The sequence below is a fragment of the Cricetulus griseus genome, chromosome 5 (assembly GCF_003668045.3).
Source record: "Cricetulus griseus strain 17A/GY chromosome 5, alternate assembly CriGri-PICRH-1.0, whole genome shotgun sequence".
NCBI classification, from domain to species: Eukaryota; Metazoa; Chordata; class Mammalia; order Rodentia; family Cricetidae; genus Cricetulus; species Cricetulus griseus.
Genome location: NC_048598.1, coordinates 192,128,253 through 192,146,259, shown reverse-complemented (window position 1 = coordinate 192,146,259; position 18,007 = coordinate 192,128,253). Strand labels below are relative to the sequence as shown.

At 41.9% G+C, this 18,007-nt stretch overlaps 1 protein-coding gene across 1 annotated transcript in view; it reads left to right on the top strand.

Moving 5' to 3' along the window:
* Dnah11 (dynein axonemal heavy chain 11) overlaps window positions 1–18,007 on the top strand; it is a 298,245-nt gene that overhangs the window by 92,166 nt on the left and 188,072 nt on the right. The window contains exon 30 of the mRNA XM_027416426.2: window positions 2,506–2,739. Coding sequence (XP_027272227.1) covers window positions 2,506–2,739 — 234 coding nt within the window. The remainder of the gene's footprint in view (window positions 1–2,505; window positions 2,740–18,007) is intronic.

Sequence of the window (18,007 nt, the reverse complement as noted above, 5' to 3'; positions counted from 1 at the left end):
ATGGACAGATAACCTAAAAAGATTCTTACCAGTTCTCCACAAGGAAGAGTCAATTTGTCTTATGACAGCTCTAAGTACAGTCTTGATAGTTTAGAAGATGTCTTGGTTAGGGCTTCTATTGCTGTGATAAAGACCATGGTCAACAGAAACTTGGGGGAAGGAAAGTGTTTATTTCACCTTACAACTCTCAGGTCACACTGAGGGAAGTCAGGGAAGGAACTGAAGCAGTAGCTAAGGAGGAATGCTGCCTACTGGCTTGCTCAGAATACTATCATATGTAGTTTGGGACCACCTGCCAAGGGTTGGTACAAACCACAGTGAACTGGACCCTCCCACTTCAATGATTAATCAAGAAAATGCCCCTACAAGCTTACCCACAGACCAGTATGGTGAGAAAATTAATTGAGGTTCTCTCTTCTCGAATGTCTCTAGCTTGAATCAAGTTGATAAAAGCTAACCAAAACAGGCCTAGCACTCTCTGATGAAGCTTGGGTAGCTTTGTGTAATCTGCAGTGTAATCTTAGGAGTGTTTTTTTGTTTGTTTGTTTTTGTTTTTGTTTTTTTCCAGAAACCTTCTCAGGACTGGGTGACAGCTTCCTTGAAGTGTTCTTTGCATAAATGCCTTTGAAAACTTAATTTTACCAGGGTCCTCTTTACTCCTCTCTGTTACTTTTTAATATTGTACCAGAAAACCCTGCCAAATGAAGGAGAAGCAGATGGTAGAATACTCTGATTAAAATATATTTTTGATCTCTTGGGCTTTTTAGGATATTATTATAGTGATTAGAGAAAGTCACCATAAACTATCTTGACAAAAGTATGTTGCTGTCTGCTGCCTCCCCGGCAGACTGTTCATCAACTGGCATGGTGCCCGGGGGTGGGGGATCATCCAGCTGATGGATGTGGTTGTCACTAGCAGAAACCCTTGATACTGGAAGATTTCATAGAGCTCTAATTTATTCTATAGAGGCAACTTGGGCTAGAAACTTCACAGCATATATGGCATTCATTTTCTAATTACCTTTGTTTTATATATTTTTAAAAGATGCTTTCCTCACATTTTTATGATTGGTTCCTCTAAAATCTAGTCTGTTAAACTTATTTATTGATCTAAAGCCTATTATGCATCAGGTTGAGCTTTTAGGGATCAAAAATGAAGAAGCCATGGCCCCTTGTCTCATTGAAGAGATGGTTGTATATATGATTAGTAATAACCAGATGTGGTCATTTTTATTAGACTGGGTAGAATGCCAAGAGTTTTCAAAAGGATAGGGCCCTGCAAAAATGGTCAGAATTCAGTCAGGTCATAAATCATACTATTAAGTTGCTACTGTTGGCATAGTCTTCTGAACATGAACTGGTATGTCAGGTTCCCCATAGTCTTCCCTAATGGGGCTCCTGAGGAGAGGTGGATTTGCTGAGGACATGCATCCCAGAGTACAAAGGAGATGCTCCAACAATGACTGGTTTACTGAGGGTGCTTGCTACCTGATGGCCTGAGGATTCATGATGAAGGCAGAAATACAGGACCTACCAGCTAGATTGGTGACCACGAACTTGTAAATGTTAATAAAGCCCAGCTATAAGCCCAGGAAAGCCCCTTATAGTAGATGGCAGATCATGACCAGCACAATGTTTATTGCCTTTACTTCTCAAGAGGAAGGTAGTTGGCTCAGTCAGGTGCCATTCCAGTTCCCAGAAGGTCAGAATGCATCTGCCACCCTCAGGGAGACAGGGAAAGAGATCACCTGAATCACCTTGGTCATCTTCTGAGGCACTTGGAATGTATTCCTTACAGCCATTTTGTTGTTAGGTTCCGTTCATTATACACAATCTACATAGCCTCCTATTGTGTGACCAACTAGAAACAGATGTGTGGATTGATATAACAATGCACATTTGAACAGCATGGAAAGTTGGCCAGAATGTATTTATGGGAGTAACATGAACAGGAAGTGAAGTTTTTAAAAACATTAATTCTCAGAAGTCAGCAGTTGGCCTATCTCTTACACCGTCATGCTGTCTAATTTCTGAAAATGTGAAGATTGGAACCAGTAGGAATATAATTAAGATATTTTGAAAACACTTTGGCTTAAGGCTAAGCACTATGAAGATTTTTAGAGGGGAATTTTCAGGAGAATAAAACGTGATCAGGAGATACAATTCTTAAAATCACAATTCTGAAGGCAGTAGGTTCCAGCTCATGCCTTAACAGGAGGAGGTTGTGATATTTGACTTCTCAGTAGAGAGGGTTCTTGTTTAGAACCCCTTTATCTTCCAAGCTGAAGACTAAAAGACAGCATCCTTTGTTTAGGAAGGCTGTTCGTCCACTTAGAAGTTACGAAGTTAGCTGTCATTTGAGGAGAGGAAAGGCTTATGTAGGGAAAACCTTAGTCAGTTGGTGGTTGAGATCTCCCTGAGTGTTTGTTAGATTGGTGACAGGAAGTCCATCCGTAGGGTGGTTGCTTGAAGCCTGCAATGTCACATTTCCACTTTTCATCCAAGGTGGAGAGCTGGCTCCTGCAACTTGAACAGACTATGAAGGAAACAGTGCGCCAGGCGATTGCTGAAGCCATCGCGGCCTATGAGGAAAAACCTAGAGAGCTGTGGATCTTGGACTTCCCGGCGCAGGTGGCGCTAACTGTCTCTCAGATATGGTGGACCACAGATGTAGGAATTGCCTTCAGTCGGCTGGAGGAAGGTTATGAAACAGCCCTAAAGGATTTCCATAAGAAACAGGTACTTTTAGAGATTTAAGATTTACAGTTGAAAGAGATTAAACAGTAAGCTTCATTCACTTACCGCAGTGGTTCTCAACCTTCCTGATGCTGTGACCCTTTATTATAGTACCTCATGTTCTGGTGAGGTACTATAAAACCATAAAATTATTTTCATTGTTGTTTCATAACTGTAATTTTGTTACTATTATGAGTCATAATATAAATATTAGATATTCAGGGTATCTGATATAAGACTCTCGTGAAAGGGTCATCCCACTCCCAAAGGGGTCTTGACCCACAGGTTAAGAACTGCTGACTTACAGTTTTTCATTAACTTTTGGTGAAAGATGGATTCTTGATTTTCTAGTCTGAGAAAAATAGGGTGTTGTTTTCAATGTAATAGATTTAAAGTTAAAAGACGAAGGTTAGAGAAGTGGCCAATTTCTTTCAGGCCACTGGTCAAATTATTGATATTTATGCTTTGATTGTAACTATAAAGTGAGGACATTTGAAAACATTAATAGTCTATCAATGTCCAATTATTGTAGGTAGCTCCTGGACTGACATCTTTTCTGCATATCTGTTTAGCTTTCACCAGACTTTGCACTTGATTCTCTGTCCTCCCAACTTGCCATTTCTTGATTCTCTGAATATTTGTTTCTTAAAATAGTAAATGACATCCTGTGGATATGTTTTATTATTTTTAACTTGTTTGTTTACTGTGGAAGATGAAGAAGAAAGTCCAGGAAGGGGAAATAAAACAAATAAAAAAGATCCACTTTCTCAAGAAAACCAATAACAGCATGTGGCATGGAAGCATCCAGAGGTTTTCCTTCTACCTCCTAGCTATGTCTTTCTTGTGAGTGTGCACTTATGTGTTTGTAGCTGTTCACTTGAAAGCATACTTTATGTTGATATGTATACACAGAAGAATATCACTGTCCACATATTTTATATGTAGTTTTGCCAAAATTTACTTTCTCCTGTGCTTTCTTTGAGTTTATTATGGTTGTCTCCACTTTGGCCCTAAATACTTACATTTCTATTTTAAAATTTTTACCTTTTTTGGGAGGGGGTTCGAGACAGGGTTTCTTTGTGGCTTTGGAGGCTGTCCTGGCTGGTCTCGAACCCACAGAGATCCATCTGCCTCTGCCTCCCCAGTGCTAGGATTCAAGGCGTGTGCCACCACCGCCCAGCAATTTTTACCTGCCTTAAGTGTTAGGAATTTATACACTTATGGTTGAGAACTTGTTCGATACATGTGTACATTGGTGGAATGGCCAAATCAAGCCATCTGACACACATATTGACTGACTTACTGTGGTTAGAAATCAGAATCTGTCTTAGCGGTTGTTGAATACACAGTATGTTGTTGGCTGTTGTTGCTATGATGTGTGATAGGCTCTTACATGTCTTCCTTTTCTCCAACCGAAAGCAGGGCATCTTTGACTAGCATCTCCCTGATTCTCCTTGACTCTCATAGCTGCTACTTTACATACTTTAAATGAGTTATATGTTTTCATATTTCACATGTAAATAAGCTGATGGGAGATTTGTCTTTCTGTGCCTAGCTTATTTCCCTTAATAGACATCTTCTAGATTCATCACTGCTGTTGCAAATAAAAGAATTTACTTCAGAACTTCGCTATATATACTTACCATAATTTCTTCATTCATTTATTCATTCGTGGATATGTAAATTGATGGCATATCTTAATTGTTATGATAACTCTTCAGTGAACATGGGAGTGCAGATGTTTCTTTTAGCCCTCAGGCTTCATTCTTTCATACACATAGCCAGTGGTGGAATTGTTGGATCAAATGGTAGCTCCATTTTTGTCGTCCTAAGGAACTGTTATACTGGTTTTGTTAATATTTGTACTAATACCAAGAATGTACAAGGGATTCCCATTAAATCCTTCATTATTCTTACTTTAGTAATTTTTTTTCAGTGTTCTAAATCTCAGTTTCCCCCAAATTCTCTCATGTGTCTATGTGTTTATGTTTGTATGTGCAGGTACATAGGTATATATGTTCACATGTGTGTAGAACAGGTGCCATTTCTTGGGCACCATCCAGCTTGGTGTTTGTTGTCATTGAGACAGCATCTTGTAGTGATTTGCAGCCCATGGATTAGCTACACTGGCTGACCATAGAGCCATGGGGACCCACCTGTCTCTGCCTCCTGCTGGCTGAGACTACAAACATGTACCGCATGCCTGGCTTTTCATGTGGACCCGGAGGGGCAGCAAGCACTTGGCCATCAGAGTTATCAGCCCCCAAACAGTTCTTTAAAATCAGTTTTACACATCCAGGCTTTTCCGTCACGTGTATTTTCAGAGATAGTGAATAGATGTACTTAGATCCTTGGCAGGGGAAGCTGTGGAGTCCAGCTCCACTTCCGGCTGTTTGTAAGGCTTGTTTCAGTTTCATCTGCAGGATCTCTCTGCCCTGAGTTGGGTAAACTGTGTGTGTGTGTGTGTGTGTGTGTGTGTGTGTGTGTGTGTGTGTGTGTGTGTTTGGTGGTGTGTGGTCTGTGTGTTTCTACTATTTCTTTTCCAGAGTTGTGGATTCTGGGTTGGCTCTGGGGTTAAAAACTCAGGACAGGTTTTCCTGGTTATACTGGCAGCCATGAAACCAAACCTTGGTTTCACTTTAGAGGACATTTTCCTTTCTAGGGCCCCAGGTGCCTTGGGCTTTCACACAGTTCTTCAGAGCTGAGGTCTTCTAGAGCTCCCTATTGGACTGTGAAACACTGAAGATCCCAGCTTCTCAATTCCCACTCCTGGCCTTGCACGGACAGTGTGGGGTCCATAATACAAATGGGATGTTTCTGCTTCTGTGACAGCTGGTGTCTGTAACAGATGCACCTGAGGCTGCCATGGTTGTCGGCCACTAAAACGCACCCTGCTGCGTTGCCTTTGGGGCATGGCTTTGTGTCTTTCCGGTAGTATTCTTCTTAGCCTCTTTTCCCTTCCCTCTCCTCTCCTCTCCTCTCCTCTCCTCTCCTCTCCTCTCCTCCTCTCCTCTCCTCTCCTCTCCTCTCCCCTCCCCTCCCTTCTCCTCTCCCTCTCTCACCCCTTCCCTCTCATTATTAATAAGGTAGTAGCTAACCCTGTATGTCTATGGAGCACATGTTTTTTGTTTATTTGTTTCTTTTTGTCAGGATGGATCACAAGAAGTGAATATTCTGGTCAAAACCCTGGGAAGATCATACAAATTAACCCCCGCGTGTCAATGCCAAAAGCTTCTTCCTTCTCCCGCTCAGCAGCATAGGACTGACTGTTTCAAAGGGTTATAACTAGGGTTGCATTCCTGTAGCATTCACTTAGCCAACTAATGGATTTAGTTTTCTTCTCTCTCAATGTTTTTGGTAAGGTCTTCCTTTTCTTTTCTTCAAGACTTGTTGCTATACAGATGCATACGTCTATATGAGGTATATATGAAGATTAAAAATTGTTATTTGTGTGTGTGTGGTACAGAGAGAGAGAGAGCGAGAGAGAGAGAGAGAGAGAGAGAGAGAGAGAGAGAGAGAGAGAGAGAGACTATATGTGCATGAGTGAGCATGCGTGAAGATCAGAGGACAACTTTCAGAGTTGGTTCTTCCCTGTCACCTTGTTGGGATAGAATCTCTCTTGTTTTTCCTGCACTTCCTGTTATAGACAATCTGGTCGGCAAGCTTCTGGGAAAGCCTTTGTCTCCACTTCCCATCTCGCCATAGAAATGCTGAATACAGATTCGAACCACTACCTCTGCTTTTTTTTTTTTTTTTTTTTTTTCATATGAGTTCCAAGAACTATCAGGCTTGTACTGCATTCACTTTTATCCCAGGAGTCACGTCGCCAGTTTGTGATAAAAAGCTTTTATGAAACACTTCAGCACCCACTGGAGTGTTTGACCAACTAGTCATGTGGATGCCTTCAACAGCATCCAGTTCTACAACTGGTCCTAGCACGGATATTGGAGAAGCTAATGCTGGCATGCTGCCAATGCTGCGGTTAGGGTCATGAGAAGTGTGTGTGTCCCTGCTGAAACCCACTTTGGTAATCTTCTTTTAAAAGTGGGTGTAACCAAGACTGCAGAGATGGTTCACTCATTCAATACTCTGCCACGGAAAAGCTGCATCTGCGGGAAGCCACAGAATTCTGGAGGCAGAGACAGGAGGATCACTAGGGCTTGCTGGCTGCCATCCTAGCTCTAAATTATGTGAGACCCTGTCTCAGGAGAATAGGGTGGAGAGTATAGAGCAGGGTGCCTGATATCTTCCTCTGGTGTCTATATGTGTGCACTTGGCAACACAGCCACACATACACATGTACACACACACACACATTGCATGTCTCTGTCTGTGTGCGTGTATGTTAGGCTGGGGTCCTTTTTAAATTAAAGTTACTCTTGTAGTAATGGGAGGAGCTTTCAAATTGAACTTCAGAACTTTAAAAGAGCTTAGATTTAAAACTGGAGGTCAGGGTTGGCACTAACCGATTATCTGCCTGCAAATCATTGTTTTTCCTGTTTCTGCTTGGAAATCAGTGAGATTAGTGTACTCAGATAATCGTTTCAAGTTCTGTTTCTTTCCTGGAGACCTATAATTGTTGCATGTACTATGGTAGCAGACTAAGAACACTCATGCACACAAGGTACACACACACACACACACACTCAGAGAGAGAGAGAGAGAGAGAGAGAGAGAGAGAGAGAGAGGCATGATACATACACATGCATACGCATACACACACAGGCATGACACACACACACATATACATGCATACACACACACATACACACGAGAGAGAGAGAGAGAGAGAAAGAGAGAGAGAGAGAGAGAGAGACAGAGAGAGAGAGAGAGGGAGAGAGAGAGAGAGCCCTGTATGTGCCCCTGCCTTCATTTGTCAGAATTTTTGAAATAAGATGAATCAAATAGAGTTGATTCCTGAGATTTGAAAGTTCCTTGACAAAGGTTGTTTTTGGTTTTTGCCTTTTTTGAGGATGGAGACTGTGAGAAAGCTTCCCCTGTTCTTATCACCCAACTGTGTGGAGAAGCATCAAAAAAGGGATAGGAGATTTTTACATTTGAAAAACTTAACTGTGGTGTGCTTAGACTTCACCCAGAGAAGTGTGGATAAAACCACGACAAACAATGCGAGAACACCCTCATTACCAACCTTTCCCAGCACAGATGTAGAAATACTGTACAAAGAAGGAAAAGACTTTCATTTTCCTGCTTAAACCCTCCCTTTCAGTCACTGGCTGAGAAATTATTTTAAAAACAAAAACACAAATTGCATGCAAAGTTGATAGTTGCATTACTTGACTTTGTGTTTCTGTGAGGGGCCACTTGGCCCCAGTTAATGCTGCTCACATCATGATTGCCAGGAAACAGAAGAAACAAGGCACTAGGGAGGAGCTACAGCCTTCAAAGACACCACAAAGGGAGGAGCTACAGCCTTCATACAGTGTCCAGAGAGGAGCTGCAGCCTTCATAGACAGTGTCCCCAGTGACTACTTCTGTCCAACAAGCTCCACCTTGCAAAAACTCATTTAGGTATCAATTCATCCATGGATTTATCCATGATTGAGATATGAGCCCTCATGATCCAATCGCTAGGATTTTGTTTTGTTTCTTTGAGACAGGGTCTCACTTTGTAACCCTGGCAGCTGGCTGGCCTGGAACTCACTGCATAGACCAAGCTGGTTTTGAACTCAGAGACCCAGAGTGCCTGCAGAGTGCTCAGATTAATAAAAACCTGCACCACTGCATCAAGCCAATCAATTCTAAGCAGTAGGGCCAGTTGAGAAACAATCTTCCAAAATCCCAGTCTTCTTTATATCATAGCCTAACAGTAGTGTCCTTATTTTGTCCCGTACCTTATTATTACCTGCACAGGGGAGCCCATTGGTCCTGAAGCCTACCTAGATATACTGAGACATGGTGTATTTTCTTCTCGGTTACATAAAAAGCATGATCTACTACCCCGTGCTTTGCGATCCACAAGCACCTGTAAATGAGATCACAAGAGACAACTGTTTTTAGGTTCTCCACGCAGAGCTGTGGTTGATCGTCCCTGTCAGCAGGTTCCTCATCAACTGCACGCAGAATGTCTGTACTGAGCACGGACAGAGTTGTTGCTTCTAATTGGTCTCTAAACAATAAGCTGTAACAGCCACTGGCATGGTGTTTGTATTGCATGAAGCTTTGTTGAGTGGTGTACAGGTGGCTTAAAGGAATGGAGAGGATGTACATAGATTGTATGCAGATCCAATGCCATTTACATAAGAGGTGTGAACGTGGGTGGAGTTAAATAACCAAGAGAAGAAGTTCCTGGGACCACCTGCCTGTGGCTACCAGAGGAGGACGGTCTGTGGGATGGCAGGCCTTGTGGACTAAATCTCATGTTGATGGAAATGCCGAACCAAGGTAATTTGAGGAATGCCTGGAAGTTTGCTGCAGGTGAAGCTGAACTGACTGATAACTGAGAGCAAAGGGTCATTTCACATATGCAGGCAAGAGGAGATTGTCCTCAGACAGACAGCAGTGTTTTAACCCAGAGAGAGTTCAAATTCAGATTCAACAAGTATGAAAACCACAGGAGTTCTATAGGATGATGAGTTCTATAGGTGCTTAGAAAAGCTGTAGCCCCTCCCTGTACTTTCCAGAAGATCTCTCTCTCTCTCTCTCTCTCTCTCTCTCTCTCTCTCTCTCTGTGTGTGTGTGTGTGTGTGGTGTGTGTGTGTGTGCGCGTGCGTGTGTGTGTGTGTGTGTGTGTGTGTGTGTGTGGTGTGTGTGTGTGCGTGTGTGTGTGTGTGTGTGTGTGTGTGTGTGTGTGTGTGTAAGAGAGAGAGAGAGAGATGAGGGGGAGGGTTGTCCCAGGACAAAACTCTGAGAAGTACCTGTAAATCAGTGAGCATGATATAAAGGAATTTTGCCATGGTATGTCTTAAGAGCAAGGACCAGACAACTTTTGCTGAAGTGAAAGAACAAATTACATATATTTTGCTGTCATGTAACTGCAAGGCTCTGGTGTATATCTTATTCCCATCTCTGGTGGGAAAGAATCCACTGGTAACCTTGTTAAATGAATTAACATGGTAAGCTATTTACAAGAACAGATGTCAGACGATATTTGTTTCATGGCCTGCAGTTGTCACTGAGGCTAGATCCCATGGCCATTGAAGATCCCACAGTGACAGGAAAAAGAAGGGGGAAAAGGGAACTTATTTATATGTAGCCTATTACTCCAATTTCATCCATTAATGCAATAACTGGCTTTTGTGGACAGACCAACACACCCAATTTTGAGTTCAAAGGAAAAGGAGAAAGCATTACAACAAATGGATAAGAAGGGGAATGGCCCCATGAGTGCATCCCAAAGAACACACAATACCAGGTCATATAATGTTAGGGGTTTATCCAAAAAAATGCAGAATTTTCTATACCTTTTGTGATGTTTAAAAAAAACTTGATACAAAAACTAGACAATAATGAAATACACAATATACAATAGTGAAATAATCCCGTGAGTAAATGGTGTGACCTAGCATGAGTTCTTTGTCAGTTTCCACCTTATGCTGGTGGACCACACATTTCTACAGGGTTGTCTCATGAGCAGAACTGGCTGCCTTTTATTCTGGGTGTTTATATTGTGAATAGAAATGAAGATAGACTTGACTCTACAGCAAAGGGCAAGTTGACTTATTTTCTGCTGTAATAACAAAATCTCTTCCTGGGGCAAAGGTCAGTCGGGTTTATTGTGTTTTCGCAAAGATACTGAACCCCCTGAAGTCATAGCTGTTCCCAGAGCTGTTCTCTCACAGCCTGGCACTTGTATGTGCTGCGAGAAGCAGCCCTATCATGAGTATACAAGACAGCCCTGGGATTGCTTGTGCTGTTTCTTTGAAGAATGAGTGGTGTTATATCTCCAAACCAGGAGTTGGTCCTCTGCCGGTGTTGAACTGTGGCAGACTAACAAGTCAGCTTGTAAGTAGGGTAAATCTCAGGCCATCCATGTTCCTCAATGCTTTTGAGATCCATCCATGTTGTTGTTTGTATTTGCTGAGCCTTCTTTATGAGTGCATCATATCAATATTCCATATAAGCTCTTTATCCATTCTACTAACTGGGATTTGTGTTTCTACTGTGAGGCTTCATACTGCTTTTACATTCTAAAGTAAAAGACTTTTCTTGGTCACATACTTTTTTTTAATTTCTTCTGGGTAAATCCATGAAAGCAAGATTGCATGGTAATAAAGGTATATATTTACACATCAAAGATACTGAGAGTTTTTCATTGTTGTACTACTATCAGTGATGCTCAAGGGTTCTAGATGCTTCCTCTACTTGCCCCATTTTCATGTTGTCATTTCTCTGTAATCATAGCCATTCCAGGGGCCATCAATCAATATCTCAGCAATCTTGAACTTCAATTTCTCTAAAACAATGGTTCCATATTAATTATTATTAGGTCTTATATTGTGGTGTCACTCAATTTTAAAAAAAAAACATTTGGGTGGATATCCCTTTTTCTATTAACTCTAAGAGTTCTTATTTAATTAGGATATAAATCCTTTGTTCAGAAAAATGAATAGATTACATATTTTCTTCTGCTACCCAGCTAAATTGCTAGTCTCATAATTTGTATGTTTCAATGGGGGTTGCTATGATTAGAAAATTGCATTTTTTGATGTTATATACCACATTTTCCTCTCATGGATAGTACCTTTTGTGTCATAGATAAACGCTTGTCTACGTCAAAGTCAGTGTATCTACTTCTCTCAAGATGTGGCATAGTTTTGGGGTCTCCTTTAGAACAATGGCCAACTCATCTTCCTTTGTTTCTACTGAACTTATATCCTACCTTGATTCAAAGAAAGTCACTTTGTGTTCTCTCTCTCTCTCTCTCTCTCTCTCTCTCTCTCTCTCTCTCTCTCTCTCTGTGTGTGTGTGTGTGTGTGTGTGTGTGTGTGTGCTTGTGAATGTGTGTGTGTGATTGCCACACTTTTTTCTTCACCTAATTTTGTCCCTATAACAAACCCGCAGTCTTAATTACTGTAAGATTATAGTAAACCTTGAAGTCAAATTTCTCATATCTCTTCTGTTTCCACCTCTCACAATTGTTCGAACTAGTCTACAGTTTTTAAGTTTAAATTATTATTACCATGGTGTTTATTTTAGAACAATATTTTTAACCTAATTAAATTTTGAATAGACTGACCATAATTGTAAACATAATGTTTAGGAGAATAGTTCTAATAATCCAAGAACATGGTACCTCCTGCAGGCAGATCGTCTTTAATTCCTCTGCAGGGTCTTTTGTAGTTTTTCACATAGGAGTCTTACATATTTCTCACTAGATTATTTTGTTGAATATATTGAATGAAAAAATATTTATCTTGCATCTTAGAAGGTTGCAAAACTTTTTATTCTATGTTTAGTACTTTTTTAAGTACAGATTTTATAGGATTTACTGTGTGCATGAAGATGTCAGCTGTACGCAATGGTAGTTTTACATCTTATCTTCTGTTCTTTTATTTATTCTTTATTTCCTTTTCTTGAGCTATTGCATTGGCTGAGACCAGGATTGAGGTAGTGAGACTACCTTGACTAATGAATAATTCAGGGAAGAACAATTTAATGTCACTATTAAGTCTGAACTAATTTTGTTTTTGAAGATGTTCTTTGTTGTACGGATTTTCCTAGGGAGATGTGAGCATATGTTTATTTACGTCAGGTAGGACACTGATTACAGATCAAAGAAACAATTCCAGCCAAGTCTACCTTTGTGAACCAATGTTTGTTGGTGTTACCAGGCCTATGGGAGAAGGGTTACTTTTTTTTCTTCATTATTTTAGTTGTTTTTTTGTTTGTTTGTTTTTTGTTTTTTTTTTTAGTTCAAATTAGGAACAAGCTTGTTTCACATGTCAATCCCTTCTCCCTCTCCCTCTCCCTCTCCCTCCCTCTCCCTCTCCCTCTCCCTCCCCTCACCATCACCCCCACCTCTCCTCCCCCACCCCAACCTACCGCCTACCCCATCCACCCTCCATTCCCCAGGCAGGGTAGGGCCCTCAACGGGGGTTCCCCAAAGTCAACCACATCATCCTGGGCCAGGGCCTAGGCTGAGAAGGGTTACTTTTAAGAGCATGGTTGATTCTCAAGCATCTGCCCTACCTCAGGGTGAGTGACATGGACTTTTAACCACGACTAACATACCAGGGATGAATTCCCTCCTGTGGAGCCAGCCTCAAATCCAGTCACAAAGCAATTTGCCCATAATAGTCTGCCAGTGTGGTACCAGTGGGCACATCATGGTTGGTAGCATATAGGGTCTGTCTTTTTCTCCCACAGATGGCTGCATAAAAGCTACCCAGAGAAGCTTCCTAGTCAGCTTGATTTTTCTGTATCCTGCAGCTAAAATGTGAGGAGTCTTCCACTAAAGGATCTTACTGTGTAGTCATGGGCAATGGCAAGTGTGTGTTGTTTTGGGGACCTCTGGGGCCTCCCTTAACCATACCTCATAGTGAGGTGTCCCATACTTTGTACTTTGAATTTCATACCTCTGGGGCCTCCCATAACAATACCCCATAGTGAGGTGTCCTATACTTTGTACTTTGAATTTCATTTAATGACCCAAGTCTTCTGGGAATGCCATTGTCCACCCATGCATGGTAATTCTATTCAAATAATTGACCCCCATAATCTCATAGGCAGTGGCACTAATAGGAGGTGTGGCTTTGTTGCAGTGGGTCTGGCCTTTTGGAGGAAGTGTGCCACTGTGGGAGCAGGTTTTGAGGTTTCCTATACTCCGGATACTGCCCAGTGTCTCAGTTGACTTCCTGTTGTCGGCAAGACGTAGGACTCTCAGCTATTCCTCCAGCACCCGAAGTCAAAGACATTATAAAAGGACCAAGCTCCACACTCCTTGAACTGACGAGGCCACTTTCTTGGTCTGTTCCCTTGCTGTCCAGTGCTCTGATGGTATTGTTAACTCACTAACTCAGTAGTGAGCAATCAGAGATAGAGATGGTGAGAAACCTCATTCCTAACACCAAAGGAAACCACTCCAGTGTCTCATCATTGAGTATGATTTTCTCCCCAGGTTTCTCAAGGTGCGATGAACTTAAGGAAGAGAGGTCCTTGCTGCTGTCCTTAGGAAGCCAGCAGCCAAGTGTTCAGTGCAGATGGACAGTGTGATATCAGTTGAGCCAGCAGGAAGCACTCTGATTTGCTGAGCTGAGAACTTGGTCTTAGCATTTCTGCAGAGCTGTTTTTTCCAGGGTCCTGGCCTGAGTATCCCAGGCTCATAAACCAGGGACCATCAATGCAGGCAAAAAGAGCATCCTTTCCCCTGAAAACCGAGAACAAAATGTCCTTTTATTGCTTTATGTAAACCTGTAGTGTTAGAGACATGGTTTGTTATATTCAGATGCTATCTTTATGTCATCCTGCCACAAGAGCTGGGTCATAAAAAACTGAAGATCAGCTTCCCATGCATCAGGAACCAGTTCTCTGACCTTGAGTTCTATACTCTTCATCCTGCTAGGGCTGTGGGCCCTCCATGAGAACACTTAGAAGTATGTATTGTACAGAGAGCAGAGGTGTCCTGGACCCATGTCCTATCTTAAGAAGTGTTCATTTGTTTGTGTAAAATAGAGCATTGTTGGGTGAGGGATTCTGGGTTATCTCATCTTTCCTACCCCACCTGTTACTGGAGTGCTTACATGCCAAGATCCCACTGGGGTAAGTTTATATTTATAAAACTATCGAATAGAATTGTGGCTGGGTGAGCTTGGTAAATTACCTCATGATCTTACTCATAAAATGAAGTAGAGCTGTAGTAGTTACGTTAGGGGACACACACACACACTGCTGCATAGTAGGTGCTCAATGAATCTCAATTTATGTGGTCAGCTGGTGGCATTAGAGAAGAGTAGGCTTCTGTCTCTGATTCCATACCATCCTCCATTCGAGCAGGAGAGCAGCTCCTGTGACCTGGCCTCCTTCAGGACCTGCCCCGTTACCTTTGTTACTGTATCTTCAGTTTCTCACCATAGCTCATTCCTATTGGCACTTGTGCATGCCCTGGTTTCTCTCACTACTTAAAATCAAGAACTATTGCAAGTTGTTCCTGAGTGTGCTTCCCCCTTCCATGTGCTGTCCTAGGTCTGTAACCTGCTCTGCAGTTACCTTGTTGACATTATGTTTGGACAGTCATCCCTCAGTGTCCTTGGGGGATTGGTTCCAGGACTCTTCAGACACCAAAATCTTTAGAAGCCTAAGTCATTTGCATAAATTAGAGTAGTATTTGCATATAGCCTACACACATTGTAAATAACCTCTGGGTCATTTATAGTTCCTGACATATTGTAAGTACCATGCATTTTTTTTTTATATCATACTTCTGGAATAATGTAAAAGCCCCTGGTTGGTGTAGACACTGTGTTCTTCTGGGTATCCTCTTGTGCACGTGTGTAGAGTTATCCTCACTGTGCCCATGTGTAGAGTGGGATTCCCCGCCCTCCCACCAACAGAGTCTTTCTGCCATGCTTTCCCCACAGGACTGATTGTGTTGTTATTTTCTGGGTTTTACAAAAAAACGCTTCCTCCTTCATACGTATGATTATGTGAATTCCACCTTCACTTGGAAACAGACTGTTCTTTGCTTTCCAGTCTCTTCTTCTCCCTGCCCCTAAGTGTTTCTGTTCTATGCACCTGTGTCCTGGGTCCCATTTTCTTTTGGCCATAACTCACACCCCTGGCTACTCTCAACACTTCTAAAGCTACTGTTCACTTAATAGCATTGCTGGCCACGTTGGTTCTCCTGAAGTCCAGTGGGAAGTACAATGGGAGTCACCACTGGAGTTCTCACTGCCATTCCCAACCTATAGCATCCAAAGTGATGTCATTCATTTCATCCAGGGTTGTCTCATCATCTGCTGGGTCCCCTTCAGTCCCCTGACGACTGTCTCTGCTGAAGTAATAATGCCTTCATCTAAGGTGCTCTTCCTATCTGCTGAGTGATGGTGACACTATGGGAATTTTTTCCCTTCCAGTCCTGTTTCCTTCTAATTCTTTCTTCACTTGATGGGAGAAGACATCTCTGAAGACACAATACACAATATGCTACTCAGCCCACCACTTAGCAACCCTTTGCTCATCAGCCTAGACGTGGGCCACACCGTGAGCCTCCCTTTCTTCCACATATGCTATGCACCTGTCTTCTCCCCTGTGATTCTGGACTTGTAGTCCTCCAAAGGGCCACCTGCTCCACCCCAAGGCTTTTCCACAGCTGCTTCCTGTGGCTTAGGCATAGTTTTTGTGGGTGGTCAACCTCTAACTTCCACTACAACATAAATCTTCATTCTTTAAGTTTAGTGAAATGTTCTTTCCTTCAAAATACCTTGCCAAGTCCTGTACTGGGCAAGGCCCTGTTTCTGTATGCTATGGGAGTACTTTATACATATCCTAATTATTTACCTGCACTCCTCTTGGCATGTAAAATTGGGAATAGTAACTCCGTGTGTCCTCTTTCATGAACAAGTGGAACAGGGTGTTCTGGTGTGCATTGTGTCATTTGTTTTCTCATTCTTTCTTCTCCTTAATAGAGTGCTGTTCACTGAGTACATGCTTTATACTGGCTACTGTGCTAGGTGGGGAGTATTGTACATCGGAAGACACATGTAGGCCTGGAGCTGTTAGAGCTTATGGTTAAAGGAGGGGAGAGAAAGCATCAATGAGCAACTAATAAAATCTATCCTATGGATTGTTTGCCAGGGAAGGTGTAGGAGACAGTACAGTAGAGAAGGCCAATCTGAGAAGGGCTCAGGGAAAATGAGCCTTGGTATGAAAGCCACAGCTGTGACCTGAGCACAGAGAAATCCAGTGTGTCTGGAGCAGAGTAATACAGGAGGAGGAAGGGCGTGGGAAGAGTTCTGCTTTGTAGACAGTGTGGCTTTTACAGTTATGTTACTTTCTAGAGCCAGATATTTGCTGTTCTCACGGTCCACTGAGAGCCAGGATGAGGTATGAAAACAGCTGCTTGGAGCAACTGTTCTTGAGCTAGTAGAAAAATCAGACAATACTCCTAGGTCAGGGGCAAGAATAAGCATGCATTCCATGAGAAGGGTGTGTTATTTTTGAAAAGCTATCATGGGCTATTTTCTATGTCATCCACCCATAAACATGGATGTAATTATAGTCTGACCAATCTGTAATTGCTACCTGGAACCACTTCCCAAATAATAGACATTTTATGGCTGTTGTTATGGTTACAGAATCTTATTACTTTTGAGAGAATATTACTGGGGGAGTCTTAATCTCAAGAGACTACGAGAGCCCCAACACATGACATGACGATGTGTATATAACATTGGCAAGCCATCATCTCGATCATCTTGCATTTGACTGACCTTCTCTGAGAAATGACTCAGTAATGTATAAATCACAGGTTGTTTGGAGGCTTGCATGCCTATATGCATGAGAAGCTCTTAAAATTATAAATGTACTTAGGCATAGAGGCATAAGGTACTGTTACTGTAATAATGAAATGGATAGACAATTCGGCTGGTGGTGTAACATCTGACTAAGTGGGGTTTGGGTATCTTGGCCCAGATGAGGAAATATCCAACACCAAATATCTCTTTTCTATTCAGTATACACACACACACACACACACACACACACACACACACACACACACTGTGAGTGCACACATGTGCAGGTGCATAAATAAACAGATTATAGATACACACACATACATAGATAGATAGATAGATAGATAGATACATACATACATACATACGTATATACATACACACACATAGTGGTTACATATACACATGTATGCACTATATAATGTGTGTATGTGTACGTTTTCAAAAATTTCTATAGATGCTTATACATAATGGGCTGTATTGTAGTCCTCTATCTAGTGACTAACACTCTTGACAGCTCTCCAGTGCCCCAGGGGACAAAGAGCTGACGCAGCAGAGATTGTCCTTGCTTTTCTGGGAGCTGACATCTAGGAAGTGATGGATTCTGAGCGTATCATACATGAAAGAATAGCCACATCTGCTCTTGGTGAAATTGAAGGTTTGTTGTAAGATAATAAGTAGGTGAATGACTATTGTTACCAGTACTTATCCTTTGACATCCTGAAGGGTGTACGATGCTGTCTTGTGGTGAGTTGAGTCTCATTCCCCTGATGACTGAATGTGATGAGCATATTTTCATGTTATGAGTTGGTGAATTTGTGTCATCTTTGAAAAGTGTTCTGTGCAGGTGTTTGACTCAT